At 43.9% G+C, this 20081-nt stretch overlaps 4 protein-coding genes across 5 annotated transcripts; 2 read left to right on the forward strand and 2 right to left on the reverse strand.

Annotated features, from left to right (window-relative positions):
- Nucleotides 1-5755: 5755 nt before the first annotated feature.
- On the reverse strand, nt 5756-7061 carry LOC111069618 (sperm-specific protein Don juan-like). 2 transcript variants are annotated; one of them, XM_022359757.2, is made up of 4 exons: nt 6657-7061; nt 6386-6596; nt 6181-6307; nt 5756-6116 (listed from the first exon to the last, which is right to left on the reverse strand). In XM_022359757.2, the coding sequence occupies exons 1-2, from the start codon at nt 6955-6957 to the stop codon at nt 6535-6537; spliced, it is 363 nt and encodes a 120-aa protein (XP_022215449.1). In that variant the 5' UTR covers nt 6958-7061; the 3' UTR covers nt 5756-6116; nt 6181-6307; nt 6386-6534. The 2 variants fall into 2 exon arrangements, with proteins under 2 accessions (XP_022215449.1, XP_041448449.1); XM_041592515.1 differs by having other exon boundaries at nt 5756-6119.
- A 2659-nt stretch (nt 7062-9720) lies between these two features.
- On the forward strand, nt 9721-16028 carry LOC111069678 (G protein alpha i subunit). The gene is made up of 5 exons (XM_022359836.2): nt 9721-10196; nt 14474-14945; nt 15020-15114; nt 15176-15364; nt 15425-16028. The coding sequence occupies exons 1-5, from the start codon at nt 10076-10078 to the stop codon at nt 15613-15615; spliced, it is 1068 nt and encodes a 355-aa protein (XP_022215528.1). The 5' UTR covers nt 9721-10075; the 3' UTR covers nt 15616-16028.
- Nucleotides 16029-16473: 445 nt separating this feature from the next.
- Nucleotides 16474-17543, forward strand: LOC111069680. The gene is made up of 2 exons (XM_022359841.2): nt 16474-16673; nt 16735-17543. The coding sequence occupies exons 1-2, from the start codon at nt 16592-16594 to the stop codon at nt 17454-17456; spliced, it is 804 nt and encodes a 267-aa protein (XP_022215533.2). The 5' UTR covers nt 16474-16591; the 3' UTR covers nt 17457-17543.
- Nucleotides 17454-19310, reverse strand: LOC111069674 (putative serine protease F56F10.1). Its single transcript, XM_022359832.2, has 4 exons — nt 18520-19310; nt 18327-18465; nt 17792-18263; nt 17454-17726 (listed from the first exon to the last, which is right to left on the reverse strand). Exons 1-4 carry the CDS (start codon nt 19308-19310, stop codon nt 17605-17607), a joined length of 1524 nt encoding a protein of 507 aa, XP_022215524.2. The 3' UTR covers nt 17454-17604.
- Between the last annotated feature and the right edge of the window lie 771 nt (nt 19311-20081).

Genomic DNA, 20081 nt, shown 5'->3' on the forward strand with positions numbered 1-20081 from the left:
ATTTTTCCTGCGGTTTTGGCGGCCATAAATTAATTTTACTCTTGATTATTATTATTTCTACTTATTGTTCGCTTTTCTTTTCGTTTTCGTTTTCTTTTCTTTTTCTTTTATTTTGTTGCCTGCTGTTTTCGTTGCAGGAATTTATCGTCGAGTGAGGAATAAATTAAACAGGCCCCAATAGAGCATGGACCCTGAACTGCTGCTCGAAATTATTAATTGCTTTGGATACCCAGAAAATCAATGGATGATCAATGGGATGATCGTAATTATGGGTACAATCTGTTATTGTAATTCCAAGAAAGGTGTTAACTATATGCTAGATAATGTATCAAGTGATAACTCAAATAGAAATTTTATTCGAAAGTTTTTTAGAAAACATTTTGGACATCTTTCCTCTTGCTTTCAGCTTGGCTCCTTCCATCTGATCAGCCCTGTGATGATTCAGTCAGGCAGTAATTTGGTCAAAAATATCTTTATAAATAGCTAAAAATTTCGCACAAAATGTTTCTAGCCGGACACGGCATCCCTGTCAGGTTTTATTTTTGCATTTCCCTGTACGACATCTTGTCTTTATGGGGGATTATTTATAGCCGCCTGATTGCTGCTGTAAGGCGTTCAGCCAATGCACTGACCAAGCGGCCACACATCGCGCTCCATGTGCGTCACCCGTAACTGGGTCAACAGTTCCGTTCCTGCCAACATATTCGATTCCGATCAAGTAGCCAATCGCGCACATAGAGTCGATATCGATCCACATATCACATCTGCTCCTAGAGTCGGCCCAGAGTGAGATCCTCTTCAGAGGAATACCCATACCATACCCACCGCCATAGTCATAATAAACATAGCCCAAGGGAATTCCCAAACAAAAGCCGTCATCATTCCACATTGTTGTTTCGTTTCGTTTCGTTTTTCAAGTTCAGATAATCATAATAAAGCGATAAGTCTGCATAGATTGGAAGATCGGTCGATGCTATGTGGTATGGTGTGGTATGGCCTCTTAATTTTTAATGTTAATGTTATTAAATGGTCGAAAAATTGTTTACTACTATGCCGATGTTTGTAAACAAAATTATGTATACGACGTGTTGCCGTGTTGCCTCCTCTAAAGAGTACAACTACAATCGAATATCAACCCATACACCATATCCAATCCCCATTGATGCCCCCAATCTCTCTCTCTCTAGCTCTCTCTCTCTCTGCTCCAGTTTGCATCTCTCTGGCATTGTTTAAACTGTAGTTTTAATAAACATTTAACAATTAAACGCTGTACTCTAAACACACAACCTCATAGAACCACCACCGCCACAGCTACAGCCACAGCCACAGCCATGACCATCTTTTGTATATACTCGTAGCAGCAGAAGGAGCCGCATTTGGATTTGTTTTTGCACACTGACCTACAACAACTGGTAAGAGCAACCAATTGCACCCAAATGCGATCGGATCCCATTCCCGATCCCCAATCTACCACGCCCACTGATTATTAAACAGTTTGTCCGCCTTTCGTTTGCGGACAATAAATAATCAAACAGTCCAGACCAAAGATCGCTGGAAAGAGAGAGAGAGAGAGAGAGAGATAGATATGTGGTATGTACACTTGGAAAAAAGGGATATACATTAGGGAAATATTAAAATGAGATTTATGCAACTTCTAAATATTCAGTGGATATTTTTAATCTATATTTTATTCATTAAAATTATCGATATGTTCAAATTAAAAAAGGAACCCTTTTTTCGTTGTGTATCTCGCAACGAGAAATTTCAAAATATTTATACAAGAGTTGCTGCCCCGAAAATTATGCCGTCTAGTTAAACTTCTATCCATCTGCCATTCCCCACTGCCTCTGCAGCGCCAGCCACTGGCTGACCAACATTTTGTTTAAATATTTACATACTCGTGTGTTGTGTGCAATTTGTTGCTTAGAACTCACTCAAAATTATTCCAATCTCTGATCCCATTATATGATTCCCTTCCCGCTCTCTCGCTCTCTATGTCTCAGAGTTTTGATCACGATCACGTGTTGTTTGGCCGAAAGAAAAAAAAACCCGAAATGAAATACACAAACAGAATATTATTTTCTTTCCTATTTTTTTTTTCTTTTTTGATTTAACTATAAACCTCTTAAGTTGTTATTGTTGTTTCCCACGACTTTGCTTGCGTGTTTTTGTAAATATTTATGCGATTCCAACGCTCAATTCCCCATTAAACGGGAGCAGTTCAGTTCTGTCACTTTGAGTGGTTCCCGGATATCGTTCGCATCGTTGCGGTTGACAAACTTTTGTGGGCGGTATTTACCAGGGGATTGGTTGGTGGCAAGTTTTTACAGGTAAACAGACTACGAATAGATACGGATGCATCTGCCCCAACTGTGTTTCCTTTGATGGAAATGGTCTTAAAATGAAACTTTGATCATTTTCGGCATTTGGAACAGGATTCAAACTCTTCAGTTATTAAAAATTAATCATTAAAATGAGAGTCAAGAGACTAAAAGTTTAAATATTTAAATATTTCAAGTACTTTTACACACCTTGATAAATAATGTTACGAGTATGTATTTTAAAAACTAATAAAATTACCAAATCTTATCATTAAAAGGAAAATTCCTTGCATTCATTTGCATTTACTGCTACCAGACCTCGGGGATCTTTCCATCTTGTGCCTCCTGTTGTGACCCAACGATTGCAACACTTTTGGCACTTCTCTGGGTGGGGCCATAAACACCTTTGCCGCTGTGATATGTCTATGTGTCTGCGTGTGTGTGTGTGCGTGTGTGTGTGGCCAAGATGGCCGATGCCTTGCGCAAGATGGCCAAGAATCTGCCGTTTTGTCGATGCCATTGCCAAACTATGAAAACTATGGCAGCTATCGTAAAAGTTCAGATGCCATTACCTTCCCTTCCCTTCACTGTCTCCACCCCGGCTGTACCTCCTCCTTCCCTGCTGTATGCCCTCCCTCCCTACAACCCTCTCTCTATTGGCGCTTTGCGCCATTCAACTGTCGAAGCGGGCGCAATAAAATTGAACAATTTATAGACTTGCGATCCATTTTGGTGCGCAATAATTGCGCCAAATGTACAAAAATTAAGAAAAAGAACAAAAAAACAAAAAGGAATCCAAAGAAAATAAGAGAGAGAGAGAGATGAAAAAAGTATGGAACTTTGTATAGGAAGCAAAGTTTTTGGTTGGGAGCACAGGCAAGGCACTCAATCGATCGACAATCCGATCCTCACACAAAAGCCATTTCCACTTTGGGGCTCGATGCCGATTGTTGTTTAGCTTTTAGTTTAATAGCCGGTACTTAAGAATGCGTTGACTCACTCGGATCGGAAGGATCGGAAGGGGCAGGCAGAGCGACACAGCAAACAGATACAGAAACATCTGATACTGGGCACTGGCAGGGAATTTACTTGCTTTTCATCGATTCCGCAACGTTGGCAGTAATTAATCTTTTGGCTTAAGCACTCTCTTGCCAAATTGGACGGAAGCAGCAGCAGCCCCCATTGCTGATTATGTGATAAATGCCCAAGAGATCGGCCGAACTGCGGATTCCTTCGATTGGATTGGCATCTGTTTCGTCTCTTTTGACGCTCATTGTCGTCATTTCATTGGCTCTGTGTGCTCCTCCCTCGCGTTCGTGTCGTTCGCTTTTCTCTTTGTTCTTCTTCCAGGCCTTTTGTAGATTCTCCTTCCCTCTCCACCCATTCCCCACCCTTTTATCCGCTTTGTGGGTGTATTTTTTATGGGTCTTGGTCTCTGGCCTTCGAGGGCAGCGCACCTGTGGGGCCTAAAAATATCCGTTGATCCGAGTTGAGGGTGAAACATGCTCGGGCCAGCATTGAAATGTCATGATGATACGTGGAACTTGACAGTCGAATGCTGAATCTTTGGGCAAAACGAATTTTCATAGAAAGTTAGCAGAATATAAATGTGGTCTTTACTCGATTGCCTACTGATCAGAATATCATGGAAACAATCGTTGTCACAAATAGTCTCCCAACAAGATTGATTCATTTCAAAGGTCACTTTTCCTGTCTGTCCAAAGAATATCTCGACCCCCATGGACAAACCAAATCGTAGATCTCTCCCCTGACAACTAATCATCACACGATCATTAGTGAACCGAAAAACCAGATCGGTTGCCCACACCAATATCATGTTCAAGTGGAGAGGTTTCAACGGCACCGACCCCCAGGAGAAAAGCCAAACCAAAACCAATGGAAAACCAAAAATAAATGTAAATTTCTCTATGGTTTAATCGACGGCGACATCCTGACGCAGCAGCACCCTAATTATCCACACCATAAATCGAACCAATTGACGACAAATATTTTGACATGGCGCCAGGCCGCGGCCTGGACTTTTCGCCCACTCCACATGCATCATGCCTGGGACATCTTCAAGGCTAATGTGTGGTCGGCACTTGAGAAGTAGTCGGTAGCCCGTACCCAATGGGGAATCTGTAACCCAAAACCCGAAAACGCAAACATAGCAACATTTCGAAGGGAAAGGAGACACACACACATGTACGTCAACTGAAACACACACACACACATCGTTGTGGCAAAATTTCAATCAAAATTCCAGTATAATGCCCTGATGTCGACCCGCAGGACCAAGTCCAAGAAGGGCAACAAGAAGGACTGTTGCCAGGATTCGTGAAAGCAGCAGGACTGCTGCCCCAAGCAGGATTGTTGCCCAAAGCAGGACTGCTGTCCCAAGCCAGATTGCTGCCAGGATCAGTGCAAGAAAGATGCGTCCCAGAAAGACTGCTTAGAGGATACGTGTAAAAAGCAGAGTTGCTGCGATCAGGATCCGTGCAACAAAAACGGTGGCAAGGGCGGCAAGAAGGGCTGGTTTGGATAGTACCTAAGACCCAGCAAAATCCAAATCTTGGACAAAATCATTAGCAATAAAATATAAATAACCACAAATATTTGTGTACTAAGCCACCGAATGTTCGGAAAGATCTTTGATAACCTCATTTTCCCCGATGCATTTCGAACATTTTGCCAACCAAATGAGGCCGCAAAATCGTAAAAGAAAAGCGTCTAATCTCTGCAACTAAAATTAGCCGCTTCGATCTGTTTACATTGGAAAAAAAAGTAATAATTACCCAAAAAAAAAGAGAAGAGCAAGAAACGAGAGTTTCCCATATATTACAACGATCAATCGCATTGGAAAATCCAAGGCAATGGAAAATCGGAAAAATCAGGCGGTAGCTGAAAAAAAAACCATTTTCTATTCCATTCCCAACTATTGAGCCGACAAGTACGACGCGACCCGTGCCCGTGAGGGTGGGGGATTTTATTTTATCCGTTGTTTACATTAAGCCAAGGAAAGGAAAAAAAACCAAAAATAAAGATCTTACACGGCCAGAGCCATACGGCTGCAACCTGCCCCGCGACGAAACGGTGGACGGGGCAGAGGCAGCAGCAGCAGGAAACAAAAGTCAGTGCCAGTGCAATTGAATTGCCATAAAAATCGTCGGAAGAAGGGGGAAAACGAGTGCAAGAGATGGGGTTTATGGACCATCGAAGCATCCCAAAGCATCCACTAACCAATCCACCCACCCACCTTCAGGCGGGAAATTTATGGATTCCCCCGGTTTCTGAACTTTTGTCGTGAAATTGGGAACCAGAAGTTCTCGCACTGAGACCTGAGAAATCGCAGTCGTTTGCGGGGGCTCTGTTTGAAGCACCTGCTAGATGATACAATGCAGTTATTCCCCAGAATAATGCAACAATCATTATAATCATTTTCCCAAAATGAGCTTCTGTATTTCTCAATATTGTTCACTTTAAATTTTGATGATTCTCCGCTTCGACTTGGTGGGGCTCGGCCTCTGGGACTCTCGTATGGTAGGTCGGCGTAGAGTTAGAGACATCGTAAACTGCCCATGGAAATTCAGTTTTATCACTTGTCTATGTAGTGCCTGCTCCCTCCCCGCCGGTTTTGGGCTATTTTTGCTGTGATTTTAGTTGTTGCTTTATGGCTTTATAATGTCTGTGCGCGTTCCGTTTTATGATCTTGCTGTTAAACGGGGCCCCGGCAACAGTATGGCAATCCATTCTTCGGACATCTTCTTCGGCTTTTCGGGGGAAACGGTTTTCTCTCTGCTAGACAAAAATGATAGATCAAACTCTACTCGCAGAAAGATTATGCATTAAAATAAAATACCTTCTATCGTTTGGGTTCCTTGTCTTCAAACACATTGGTATTTTCATCCTTTTCATCCTGAAACCCCTTGCTCTTGTTCAAGAGCTTGCTGAAGAGACCAATGCCATGTCCATTGGACACACGATGCCTGAGGATAAGCAGAGTACTTTTGGATAGCAGCAGGAACATAGCGAGAGAGAGCCAGAAAAAATCCAAATATTGTTACCTCAACGAGGAGAGCCGAGCTTGAATTTTTGTGTTACTGCTAATTTTTTTTCGATTTCGGAAATGTAAGTTTGTTTCGCTTGGCCTTCTGAGATGACACTAGTTTCGTCTCTCCGATTTGTTTGAAGTTTTTTTTAGATTTTTCCAGTTTTACTTTTTGCCTCCAGCTCCGGGCTTGCCCCCCTTGCATTTGGGACCCATGGGCTGTTTTTCTTTGGGGGTGGTGGGAGCGATAAATACGCGAATTTTGTTTGGATGGGAACTAAACTTACTTCGTCCGCATACGTCCTTGTTTTTCTTGCCGCACGGATCTTCCTTCTTCTTGCACGGGTCCGCCTTCTTCGCGCAAGGATCTTTCTTCTTGCACGGGTCCTCCTTCTTTGCGCAAGGATCTTTCTTCTTGCACGGGTCCTCTTTCTTTTTGCATGGGTCCTCTTTCTTCGCGCAAGGATCCTTCTTCTTGCACGGGTCCTCTTTCTTCTTGCAGGGATCCTCCTTCTTATTGCATTTGGCACGTTGAGCGGTCACGAAAATATCGCTAAATCTCTTGAAACTGGAAGTCAAGCGAAACATGTTGGCTCTGCGGTCAATTTAAATTTATTTACAAGACAAAAAATATTGCACGAATTTTTGTTGAAGTTTGCTTTAGCTTTAAGTCTGTAGCTCGACTGAAACTGTGAAACCAAAGCCAATGGTTGCTTTCTGCTGGGGGAAACTAAAGTTTAGTTAAGTTAGGTATTTATCAGCACGAGTACATACTGAAATTTTATTCGATTTTCCATCCCAAATATCGCTTAGCCGCTCCAACTCCATTATTTATTTTAGTGTACTTGTCGGCCCTATTGAAGGCTTTTGAAAAAGTGCCGAAAATCAATGGAATGATGCGCATTCGACGATCGACGTTCGACGGGTGATGGACGACGTAAAAAGGGAAGACGTCGGGCGGGAAGAATCCATCAATACTCTTTAAACGTTTCGCGTCTGCAGTCTGCAACTGCACTTCACTTTTGTCTGCAGAGGGATGGTGGGGGAGATGTTGAAATGGGAGGAATTCTGTTCGACCTTTCAACGGGTTGAAAAGTTTTTGAATCGCGTGCTCCCAAATTAACAGGGAAATTAATCTTCTTAATCTTGAGTTTGCCCAAAACACAACCAACACATGTGCCAAACTCTCTCACATACGTGTACATATGTATGTATGTGCGTGCGGGGGAGTGAGAATGTGAGATAAGTAGGAGAGGGAGAGAGAGAGACAGAACGATCGGATTAACTGTATATCTATTTCAAGGCCTTCCATTCCATCCATGTAATTGCCTTTGCTTTTGTTGTTCTTGTTGCTTCTTCTTTTTTTCCTCCTTCTGCTAGCTGGTGTTTTCTTTGGGCGATTGAAGTTTGGAGCGATGCCGACGTTCGTCAAATTTGTGGGCATCAACAGAAAATCAATGGAGAATACCCCACGGTCTCTACCGAAGCATTAGATACCCTAGCAGATCCGTTCCTTCCCAGCTCTATGACTCGAAATTCTTTATACATACATATGTATATAGACCCTCAAATGATTCTGGCAAACATATACTCAAAGGAATCATACTCTCTGCGAGGGTATAACAATGAGAGCAGCGACGCGAAAGGCATGCGCTTTGCATACGCCTCAGCAGGCGGGGGCGAACGACCACCCAAAGCGATGAACCTCCTGACATGTACGCCTCTCTGCCACCAGCCCAACCGCATAAATCCATATTTCTCTAGCTGGATAAATTACAACAGCAATGCAGCAGCAGTGACTGCAGCGGGTGCAGCAGAGGAAGCAGCAGCCGCAGCACAGAGCTGCAATCATTCATTCATACGGGATCGTCCCCCACTCCTTCAACCGCTGCACATTTCGTGTAAACATGTGTAAATCATGACCCGTTGATAGCCTCCGCACCCCTCATCCTCACCTTCACCCCTTCAACATGTGACGTCCCCCCGCTGGAAGTAAAACTTTTGCGCTGCGACCCCATCTTCCTGCCCCTCTCTGTCCGTATATCTTCGTGTTTAGATTAATTGTTGGCTATCCCACCCCCACCCACGATCCCCTTTCCAGACACTCTTTCGATACGTTCGATCTTTGATTAGATCCCAAATGCAACTGCAAACATTTGGCCGCCCAGAAACCGCCAAATCATAATTTGAATGGAGTCGCGTCCCAAAAGCAAATATTATTTATGCCGGGCCCTGAGAACTTTTTCAGAGGCATGCATGCATATTGTGGGGGAAAGGGAAAGGGCAGAAACACAATTTTGGTTGTTTGTTTTTCCTTGAAACGTAATAACAATAAACTGGGGGCATGGCAAAGGGCATATTTGGAATAATGCAATGTGTCTGCCACACAGCCAATGGTGATTATCATGTTTGGCAGCCAAATATTTTTCTTTGCAAATTTTTAAATTTTACCGCCTAAGCAGATCTTATGCTGACGTCACGACCAAAATAAATATCGACTAGAACTGTTAAACTATCGATAATTTGCTGAGGGCTTATACCTTCAGCGCAAACAGGAGTCCGGTAGAGCGTTTTGAGTGCTCTCTTTCTTCCCCGAATTTCATTGGTTAAAATTTGAAATCAAAACCGTCATGGTGTGTTAATCGATGCAATGATCGATTTTATAATCATCTTGCAGTTTATGGTATTCTTGCAGATACCAAAAGGGATCGAAATATATGTACAGGATATATTTAGCAGCTTGGATAACAGAAATTTAACATTATTGAAAGGAAATTACTCCACAATAAGTCGTAAATCTGTAACAACCGTGTAGTTACTGTGTAGGTACCGTGTAGTTACCATGTAAAAGTGGGACATTCTTTGTTTCAACCTTATTTTATAATTAATACAATAAATTGGAGTCTGATAAAATTATATTTTCAGTTGTTAAAGTCCTAACTAGCTAGTAACATTAAATCGTATATCAAAATGTATTAAATTGATTTTCCTCGGTATATTTACGGTATATTACGAAAAAGATAAGGTATATTCGGGTATATTTCTGTGGGTCAGGCGGTATATTTTATTGATAAGTCTGTGGGTCTGTCTGTCCTTCGGAAACTAGAGCTATCATACAATCGATACTATCGTAATAGTATCGGGCTCAAATAATTACTAAAAAACCATTGAAACTTTTTAGGAACTTGTCCATTGTAAAAATTAGATGCCACCTGTCGACTTGTTTACAAATTTGTCTTCGTATTTTATAGCAGTTTTTATACTGTAGCTCGATAATGTCATGATAGTCGCAAAACCGTCGATAGTAGCGGATAGCTTCAGAGCATCGATACTATCGATAGTGCCCTCGATGATTTGACACCACTAGTGATCAAGCAAACCAAACGAGCGGACAAGCTAAATTTTAATATTTAGAAATCAACGGCATTGCCGCCCTAGAATTAAATTAACAGCGGTACAAAGTGATCAGAGCCGCGACCTGCATTTGAAATTGATATTGAAAGAGCCACTTAATCTGTGACGCTTTTGTGCAAGTGTGTGTGTCTGTGAGAGAAGGAAACAAAAAAAGTGTACAGCCGACGCGCAGACGCATCTGAGAGGCGCCCAATTAAAAGTGCCAAAAACGCGAGTGAAAACTACGAAAAAATTACAGTGAAATTGTTGCCAACCTCTGGATTAAAGGCCACAGTGCGATAAAAGCAAGAAAATGGGTTGTGCCGTGAGTACAGCACGAGATAAAGAAGCCATCGAACGTTCGAAGAACATCGATCGGGCGCTACGAGCGGAGGGCGAACGTGCTGCCTCGGAGGTGAAACTGCTGCTTTTGGGTGCGTCTCTAATGTGTTATTTCCCCTTTACCAAATAATATATTACTCAGTATTCTGAAAATGCAATTAATTTCAAAGTGTTTGGTCAGAAAATGAGGCTTGGCCTGGTTTCGGTTGCTTCTCGACATGAGGCGGGGTGGGTTTTAGTGTTTTTTTTTGGCTGTGGTGAGTTTCGGGCCCAGGATATGGGAAACCCCAGACTCGGGCGGCGTCTCCATGTGTCTGCTCAACAGATTTCCCCTTTGTTCGAAATGTGGCCATTATGCAATGCACATGTCTAATAATTCGTTTGCCGATAAGGGAATTGAACGTAAATTGAAACCAAATGTCGGAGTGGAGTGGCAACTGTTACTCGGATCTCAGTTTTCATCGTCGCCGGCACGCACTTGGCTCCAACAAGTGGGGCGCCGCGCCATCGACTTGGCAACCGAAACATGTTTGTGGCTCTTTTGATCTGCGGTAGATGGTAGATGGTGGTGCGTCGAGGCCTGGCACTTGCATCGTCAGCCTGAGGTTTCGTTCCATTGAAGCGTTGCGGCGCCATCGTATCGTATCGCATTTGACCCGACCTCTGTGGCGTGAACCCCTACCACTACCGCTGCGACAACCGACACTCTACGATGCAACGAAATGAAATGCCGCGGCTCTCGTCTTAACCTTCTGCAATTAAATTTCCACAAACTCCGCTAGATGTACGCCATTGTGTGCGTTCGTACTTTTCATTTTCATTGCCATGCAATTTGGAAAACAATGGAATGACGTTTTTTCCATGCCCTGCAACAATCTTGTTGCACTATTGCCGCCTGCTGATGATTTGCTAATGAAGCGTCGCCCATGATGATGATGATGACTAAGGCATCTGTTGGGGCTTGCAGGCTTGGAGAAGTGATATTTGTGTGCTCTCGAACGATATCGAAAACACTGGGCTACATTAAATGGCTTGTGGAAAGCAGTGGAATGTTTGTGGGAACCGGTTTTGGAAAACGTGCGGAAATTTAGGGAAGCATTTCCCGACATCTTTTTAAATTTCATCCCCTCTTGGATATTTCCTATCCCCTCTTCTGCTTTCGTTACTCCTCCCCACTATTTTCAGCTGTTCTAACGCAAAACACGAACCCTGTTGCAGAGTGTTGCAGCCAGTGCTGGTTTATTTATGGGCAACAAGAAAACACCTTGCAGCACTTGCATTTTTATGCCTAACAATTGTTGCTGGCTTTATTGTATCTGTGTGGGTTGTTTTCCTTTCCAGGGAGCTGGAAAAACTTCTTAGGGCATTTTCTTTATAAACTGAAACTAATGGGATTTTTCCGATGTGTTTGTTGTTGGTGTTTTTGCTGCTGCGCTTGCGTGGTCATCCATATCTCTCTGGCCAAGGTATATTAATGTAAGGTGAGGAAGCACTCTCAGCATGGTCGCGTATTTGACTTAAGTTGTCGACACAATGAGAGCTAGCGACACTCGAGGCTTTGGAATTCCTCACCTTTTATCAATACACCTTGTCTTTGGCCTGTCACACACTCTCTCCTTTGCACAGATCTTTCTCCCACTCTCGGACCCACACACACACAAAGCATACTGGAAGCAGACTAATTGGCCAGGAGGGGGCTCTGCTGTGCTGCTGGTGGTGATGTTGTTGCTTTGTCATTTGTACTGACATTTCAAGTGGGGTGAACGATATTAGCGCAAATAAATGGCCCCGCCACCAAATGCAGCTGCTGCGATGGCAACGGCGGCTGTGGCCTGGGACTGAAACTGAACTGGCAATTGGAATTGGCAGCCCCCAACATTGCGTTTATTGTGTAAATTTAATAAAAACGCTTACTATTGTCGTGCGGGGAGTGTCTGACCAAACAACAGTTGAAGTACCACTCACTCAATTTATTGTCACTCTCCCTCTCTTTTCTCTTGCTGTAAAATTTCTTTTTTTATCTCTCACGAAAATATTCCATGTTGTGGAGAAAAAGAATGTCAATTGTTATTGTATTTTTTACGATATTTGCATTTACTTTGAAGAGAGAAACAGCGTGAGAGAGGGAGAGCGCGCTTAAGCCGCATTTGGGGCATGAGTAAGCCTTCTTATATACATTGTACACATATATATTATCCGGCCATGCATGCCACACCAATACCAAAAACACATCAGACCCCCAGACTGTCAACACAGCAACTTAATCAACAATATTTTTTAAGAATTTATATACTATAGCAGATACACTTCTGTATGTACGGTATCAATATGTTTGTGCCCCTGCCCACCCTCCTCGTATTCATTACGCTTATCAAAATTATCGCTAAACGACCTTTTACGTCAGATTCCAGTTCAATAATTGATGGAACTTTAAATTATAAAACGAAAATAAAAAGAAATTCAATGATAAGAAATATTTGCGTGAAAGTTGCTGGGTTGCCGTTACCGTTTCCGTTTTATGGCTCTATTTCATCTGATTTAATTGTTTACTTTTAAATTGTGGCTCCCCCAACTATCAGAGAATTTCAAGCTCCCCGCTGATTAACACATTTCCCTTTCCTCTTTACCAGTCTTCTCACCCGCCCCTTTGATAAGAGAGAGAGACAGAGTTCAGGCGCCATTTAACACGATTACTCATGGCGCAAAGCACTTCTTTCCGTATGATTGTTTCCCATCTTTTCGCCAGGGGTTTTAGTCACCATTTCTAGTTCTATACTACATACAAATGTACGTATATGTATGTTAAAAGAAGGTTCTCCCAGGGAGAGACTCATTATAATACCGTTTGATTATGATCATCATGCGGATGATAATGAGGTTGTAAATGAGGCTTAAGAACGCTTTGTGCTAACCGCCGTTGCTACAGCTCTCTCGTTCTCCTCTCTTTGGGTTTGCCTGCTCTCTGTGTTTGATCTTTGTGTCTCTCTCTCTCTCTCTCTGTTTCCCTTTGGTTTGGCACAGTTAACGGTGCATTTTGTTGCTAGTATTATTGAATTGACCTTTTTTTCGCCGTTCCTTTTTGTGTGGTTTTCGGTTCGTTTTTCATTCGGTGGCAAGTTTAAACATCAATTCGTAATGCCCACCATTCGTATGCAGATTGGCAAGGGCCTTCATCTACCGTTTTCTCGGCCATTAGCTTTGTATGTGTCTCTCTCTCTTGCTACCTATTTTTGGAACCCCTGTCTTAGTCCATTACTTCGCAGTCCCTCTCTTTAACGACATTTTTCTTTATGGCTAAATTAGTGCGCGTTGTTGGGATTTGGCTTAAATTAAAAATCAACTATATGATTTATTTGCAACAAAATAAAAAATAATCATAAACTACAAGTACCAACACAGCCCTGCCCTGCAAAGAAAAGCGAAAAGTGAAAGTACAGTCTGACTCTCTTACCTAACCATCAATGTATCTCTGGGAGCAGGCCCCACATTGCAGAAAAACGGCACTCAAAAAAAAAAAAAAAAAAGCTACTACAGAGACAAAAAGCTGTCTTAATGCGCCATTGTGTTGCAGCAGCAGCAATGCCCCAACATCGCATAGGTACATATATCGTTTGATAACTGAAACTGAAAGAGAGCAAAAAAAAGCCCGTAGACCACCGGTAGCCAGGGTGCCATTTTTGTTTGTTTATTTCTCACAATAATTTTATGGAAAAGGGAAACTAGAAGACACGTAACATGATTAAATTATTATTTATCCATCGAAAGCGATACACTAACTTGTGTGGTCAGCAATATTGTAAAATATCATGTTCTGAGCCTGTAAACGAAAAACATTTTACGGAACCCCAGCACACTTTTGATAATTTTCAAGAATCGCTGATGCTAGGTTGGGGTTCATTGAATTTTAGGGCTTGCCACTGAGCAGCCGATTGAGGGGAGAACTTAAGTTCTCCGTGAAAACAAAGTATAATGCAAAGTTTAAGAGTCGTAAACAATATATCAAGCTGGCTACACATATCTATATTAATCTACATAGCTGGAGGGGCTATTCATTCATTCATTTCAACATGACCAGCGCAATTAAGCGAGCTTTTTGGCCTCTTGAACCCGCTGCCAATTGAACCGCTTTTGTGGCATCGTTCCACAACGTTCCATTCATTCATAAAACTCGAGTCAGTCGGCCGGCGATGGCTTCCCTTCCGTACCCCTTCCGATTGCTATTGCCACACATTTATTGATTCATTCAGTTTTACGCGCTCAATTGTTGGCGAATGTGCGGGGCACGCCCACTGGAAAGCAGGAGATTTGCATGAGCTCACTCACATTGAACCCGTGTTTTTAATTTTGATGTTTTCCATTTGGTTTGCAGGAGCTGGAGAGTCGGGCAAGTCCACGATAGTGAAGCAAATGAAGATCATACACGAGACGGGCTACTCGCAGGAGGAGTGCGAGGAATATCGCCGCGTAGTATTCAGCAACACCGTACAGAGCCTGATGGTCATCATACGCGCCATGGGCAGGCTAAAGATTGAGTTTGCCGATCAGGGCAAGACGGACATTGCCCGCCAGTTCTTCACACACGCCTCGGCCGCCGATGAGGGCATTCTTCTGCCGGAGATTGTGCTGCTGATGAAGAAACTCTGGTCGGATGGCGGGGTGCAGCAATCATTTGCTCGCTCTCGGGAATACCAGCTCAACGACTCGGCGGGCTATTATCTGAACTCCCTGGACCGCATCGCGCAGCCCAACTACATTCCCACACAGCAGGATGTGCTGCGCACGCGTGTAAAGACCACAGGCATCATTGAGACGCATTTCTCCTGCAAGCAGCTGCATTTCAAGTGAGTTTTAAGACCCCTCTAAGACGCTAAGAATACTAATTTTAATAATAATATAATGCTTACCCTTTCACCAGACTCTTCGATGTGGGCGGCCAGCGATCGGAGCGCAAGAAGTGGATTCATTGCTTTGAGGGCGTCACGGCCATTATCTTTTGTGTGGCGCTATCTGGTAGGTTTCCCTGGACAACTATTGGCTATGGCTTCTAATTGGTTTCATTATTGATTCACAGGCTACGATCTGGTGCTGGCCGAGGATGAGGAAATGAATCGCATGATCGAGTCCCTGAAGCTGTTTGATTCCATCTGCAACTCCAAGTGGTTTGTGGAAACCTCCATTATACTGTTCCTCAACAAAAAGGATCTGTTTGAGGAAAAGATAAAGCGATCTCCCTTGACGATATGCTTCCCGGAGTATTCAGGTAAATGATTGTGCATACAGCAACCAAGGAAGGTGCCTAATTCATGGATATTTTCTGCAGGTACCAACACCTTCGAGGAGGCGGCCAACTATATACGCATGAAGTTTGAAAATCTCAACAAGCGAAAAGACCAAAAGGAGATATACACGCATCTCACCTGCGCCACAGACACCAACAATGTGAAGTTTGTCTTTGATGCCGTCACCGATGTGATCATCAAGAACAATCTAAAACAAATTGGCTTATTCTAAGGGGAGGAGGATGACGATGAGGATGGATTCACCATTATTTAGCTTGCGTCGTAGTAGTATTAAAGGAAAACGCGCAAAAACATTTCCATTACATGTTAAGAACTAAATATATACTTTATATATATATATGCTCTATATATACGTAAATGTATACTCTACGCTTTACACATGCTTACACATAATTTTAATAACCGATTTGGTTGCCAGTAGTCGCGCGGAACAAGTAACAAACTGCAATTTAGCTAACAGTTTTTCGATATAAATTGCACGCATAAGTTAACTAATTTAAAATGTAATTTAACAAGTGTAAAGTACGGGCGATCGATCGCCATAAAGAAAGTCTGCCGATCAGTCCCTAAAATCGATCGGTTTGCTTTGCGGCTTAAGCTAGGATTTATGCCTTCCAACAATGGGCTAAATTGCGTTGCCCAAACGGGCACTAGTCTGTAGTCTGTAGTGACGATGGCGCCTCTTTGGGCAGTGCAATTGGCTTCTCCGCATTGACAGGCGTTAACATAGGGTGAGTGTGGGCCTGAATTCGTGTGCGATCGCTAGTAAGCCTCTAAATGTAACTAGTAAACTTACTAATATGCTTAGTAATAGCCTTAATAAAAGACAAATAAAATAATGTTCTCCATGATGGTGACGAGTCGATTCTCTACAGAGGCAAACGAATTCACAGTCAAATATCCAACTCTGGTGGCATTTGGTTTAATAATTTGGCCAAAGGAACGCAAAAATGAGCTCATGGACTTTTTTCAGTCAGTGCTGCCCATCATTTTAGACAAACTCACCTCGCACTCAGGAGCAATGCTGCCTATTCGGCACATTGCAATTGGATGCCTGAGTTGGAGTTGAGTTTTCATTCTTTTTTGGCTTGATATTCGCTTGACAGTCGTGTGAAGTTTTCCGTTTTCTTGACTTGAAAATTGTTCTTTTGTGAAAATTAAGCATTTCCCAACTAAGAAAATTGAAAATGCTGCGCGCAACTCTACTGGCCACTCAAAAGGGTGGAATCAATCGCGCCCTGCTCGCTGGACGCCAGGTGAAGCCATCTGGTAAGTAAAAGCTTGCGCCGCGGTACTGAATTTATTGCAACTCATTGCTGAATTTCCGAAGATTATTCAACGCTGGTGCTGCTGCCCCTGAAGTGTTTCGACGGGCCCCAATTCCGCGGCTGCGTGCCGGTCTATCGCTTGTGCAGCGGAGGCGGAGGGGATGGCGACAAGAACAAGAAGCCGCCGACTGGCTTTGCCATGTCCAATATTGGTACCGATTTTGAGGCTGCAACCCCACCAGGCGGGACATCCAAGTTGGGCGAAACATCGACTCTGACGGGCGTAAATGTGAGCGTCGGCGACCTTCAGGGAAAAGACAACGACGAAAGCCGTCTTTCCCGCTTGAAAAATATGACCAAGAGTTATGAAGGCCCTCAGGGAAAAGACAACGAGGAAGGCCGCCCTCAAGGAACACTCTACGAAATGGTTGCAGCCCGCCAGAAGGGTAAACTCGAACCGTTCGGTAAAGAATGTCGCGGCAAGGGCGAATCCGCCACGCCGGAGAAAACAATTGAGAATAAATCGGCTGCAAGTCGCGGCGTCGGAGTCGACGAGGCAACTGAGCGTATAACCAAGCAATTGGGAGAGCTAATGGCCAAGTTGCCCACCAAGCAGCAGACGGAGAAGTTCTTCTTCCGCGTTGTAGCCTTTATCTACGACCTCAGCTTCCTGGCTGGCACTTGGGCCATCAGCTTTGTTGAGAAGAACATCATCGCAAACCCCACCGTGAAGGCCTACTGGAAGAAGTTCCACGAGAAGATGGAACAGGCCAAGAAGGAATAAACTAAGCCCCCAAGTGGAGGAGCATTTGTAATGATGTATATGTACATATAATTTGATTACCAAATATACATCATTCTGAGAATCTAGAATTACTGCAGGCGCACATGTTTCTGCTATTCGAATGGTATATTAGCGGTTAGATTGGGTTTCAGTTTGAGGTGTAGCCCTCCAGTAATTTGGCCAGGTATTTCACAATCTTGTTGCGTGCTTCCACCAGCTGTGGGGGATCGGTTTTCGTCGGCTCGTACATGTTGGCACAGTGTGCAGTTCCTACAAAGAAATTCCAATGGCATTAGCGCACACATTCTTTCAGAGATTTTCCACTGCATGAGTACCTTCTATGTAAATGGTTGGTGTGGCTGCATTTGACGACTTGACCAGACCCAAGGCATGCCACGGATCAATGGAGCCATGCACATACAGCACATTGGTGGTCTCCGGCTTGAGGGCACCGTAATGCTTGTTGGTCTGCGTCACCACCTGCTCCAGATACTTGGCATCCATGCTGTTGGAAAACACATCCATGCACTGGCGTATGAAAAATTCCACGCCAAAGCGGTCGCCAAATGTGTCCGTCTTGTTCTCAGAGGTCTGATAGAAACCGAACTCGTTGCAGGTCTGATACGTCCACTGACGCATTCCCTTGGCCGCCTCCGAATCCCACGAGACGTTCTGCATGTCGGTAACCATTTTATCGTACTTGTAGTCGAGGCATGTGGCATTCGATTGCTTCAACAGCAGGCCATTGACGACCCCCAGTCGGGTTACAGGCGGTCCAATGGTCATGTTCAACATGACGTCGCAGATCTAACGAATATAAATGACTACAACTTTGCTATCTTTAGATAGCCTCGTGGGCGATAAACGTACCTCATCAATGGTTATCGTGGCATGTGGACTGTTGTCCTTGTTGTACTGGACGACGCCAGCAAAGTTTCCAGCCAGATTCTCAAACAGATTGGCCATATCCAATTGGTTCTCAATGGAGTCCTTGATGGGCGTGCAGGTTCTAAGGTGTACAAGGCCGATAGCATTAGTCTTTCACAACCATTTCGATACCCACTTGAACTTTTCATCCAGATTGCGCTGTCCGATCATGTGCTTTAGCAGAATCTCCACCTGGGCAAAGCTGCGTGTCACCGCCTCCACACAGTCCGGCTTGTAAGCAGCCAGTGAATCCTTGACCACCTCAAAGTATGCCCTGAAGTCGACCTGCGCCAGCAGCGGACCACTGGAGCTGATCGAACCGTAGATGAGATGGGGATACTTCTCCCGCGCCCAAGCCGCAAGCGAGCCCGGATAGGAGCCGCCAAATGCAATCCATTTCTGGGTCTCGGCCAGATTGTACTGCACCTTCATAGCAGCCACAAAGTTGGCCAAATCGGCAAGAGCCTGCTCCGAGCTGAGGAACGCCAGATTGGCGGTGTTCAGGTCGCTGGTCGGGTGGCTCTTGCCGTAGAAGCGATGCTCCAGCTGAATGCACAGAGCACCAAAGTGCTCGGCGTAGTGCACCCAGGCGCCCTCGCGCATCCACTTTGCCGAGGCCTCGCCCTCGCCACCGATCATCAGGAATATGGGGGCCGTGGTGTCATTCCTGTAGTAGTCGGCATTCACAAAGTAGCGCTGCTGCCAGGTCCTAGTGTTGCGTGCCTGGAAATGATCCAGACGCTGCTCGAACCACAAATCATCTGAGTCCAAAGATCGCTGCAGTGTGGGAATCTTGCTGGGATCGCCCATGAATCCATTCACCAGTCTCCCTCGGCGAAAGCCAAGCGCAGAGCTCTGCGCGATTAGGCAAAGGAGGAGCAGCAGCCCCAGTCCCAGGGGCTGAAGTACGCCCACAAATCGGAACATTTCAAGTCTCCTTTGTTTTTGCTCAGGTCAAGAGGCGGGTAGATTGATTTATTTGATTAACTCGAGTGCCGTGTGCCAGTTCGCCTCTGTCGCTCGCCTAACTGTAAAAATCAGAATCAGTATGGCTCCCCGTTATATATATAGCATACCGTTCATACCCTCTATAATTGCTCTCCTTCTTGTATTCTTATTTCTCTTCAATTACCGGCAGAGAGCGAGAATTGCAAACTTTTTCAGCCACTGGCCAAACAGCTGTTCAGGCCGCCATGTGCAAGCGAGACAACTCTGTGAGCTACGGTTTCCAGCCAACGGTTTCCATTTGAATGCATATTTTGGAAAATTAACAATTCCTGAGCCGTCTGTCAAAGCATAGCCATAGCAATAGCCAAACAAATATTATTTTTTATAATATTATATATATAAACTAGAAGTATACGAAATAAAACATAAAGAAAAAATTTTAGCATTTTTCAGCACAGTCTGCATTGGACTTCACAGCACTGATTTGAGAGCGCGCTTAGTTCGAAAGTGAAGGAGAAAATACATAAATAATGACGAATTAATTAAAATGGCTGTTAGTTAATCAATTGGTTAGGTCATCCATTTTAGGTGCCAGTGCCATGGCATTGAAAGCCTTGACATCATTTTCAGCTTAATTTCCACAGTGGGGCTGTGATTCAAATGAAATTCTCGCTGAAATATTTTCTTGCAGACGTGACGGAAAATCGTATTTATTGACACGCAACCACAAAGCCCTAATTGAATTTGTCT

The sequence above is a fragment of the Drosophila obscura genome, unplaced genomic scaffold (genome assembly GCF_018151105.1).
Source record: "Drosophila obscura isolate BZ-5 IFL unplaced genomic scaffold, ASM1815110v1 contig_1, whole genome shotgun sequence".
NCBI lineage: Eukaryota > Metazoa > Arthropoda > Insecta > Diptera > Drosophilidae > Drosophila > Drosophila obscura.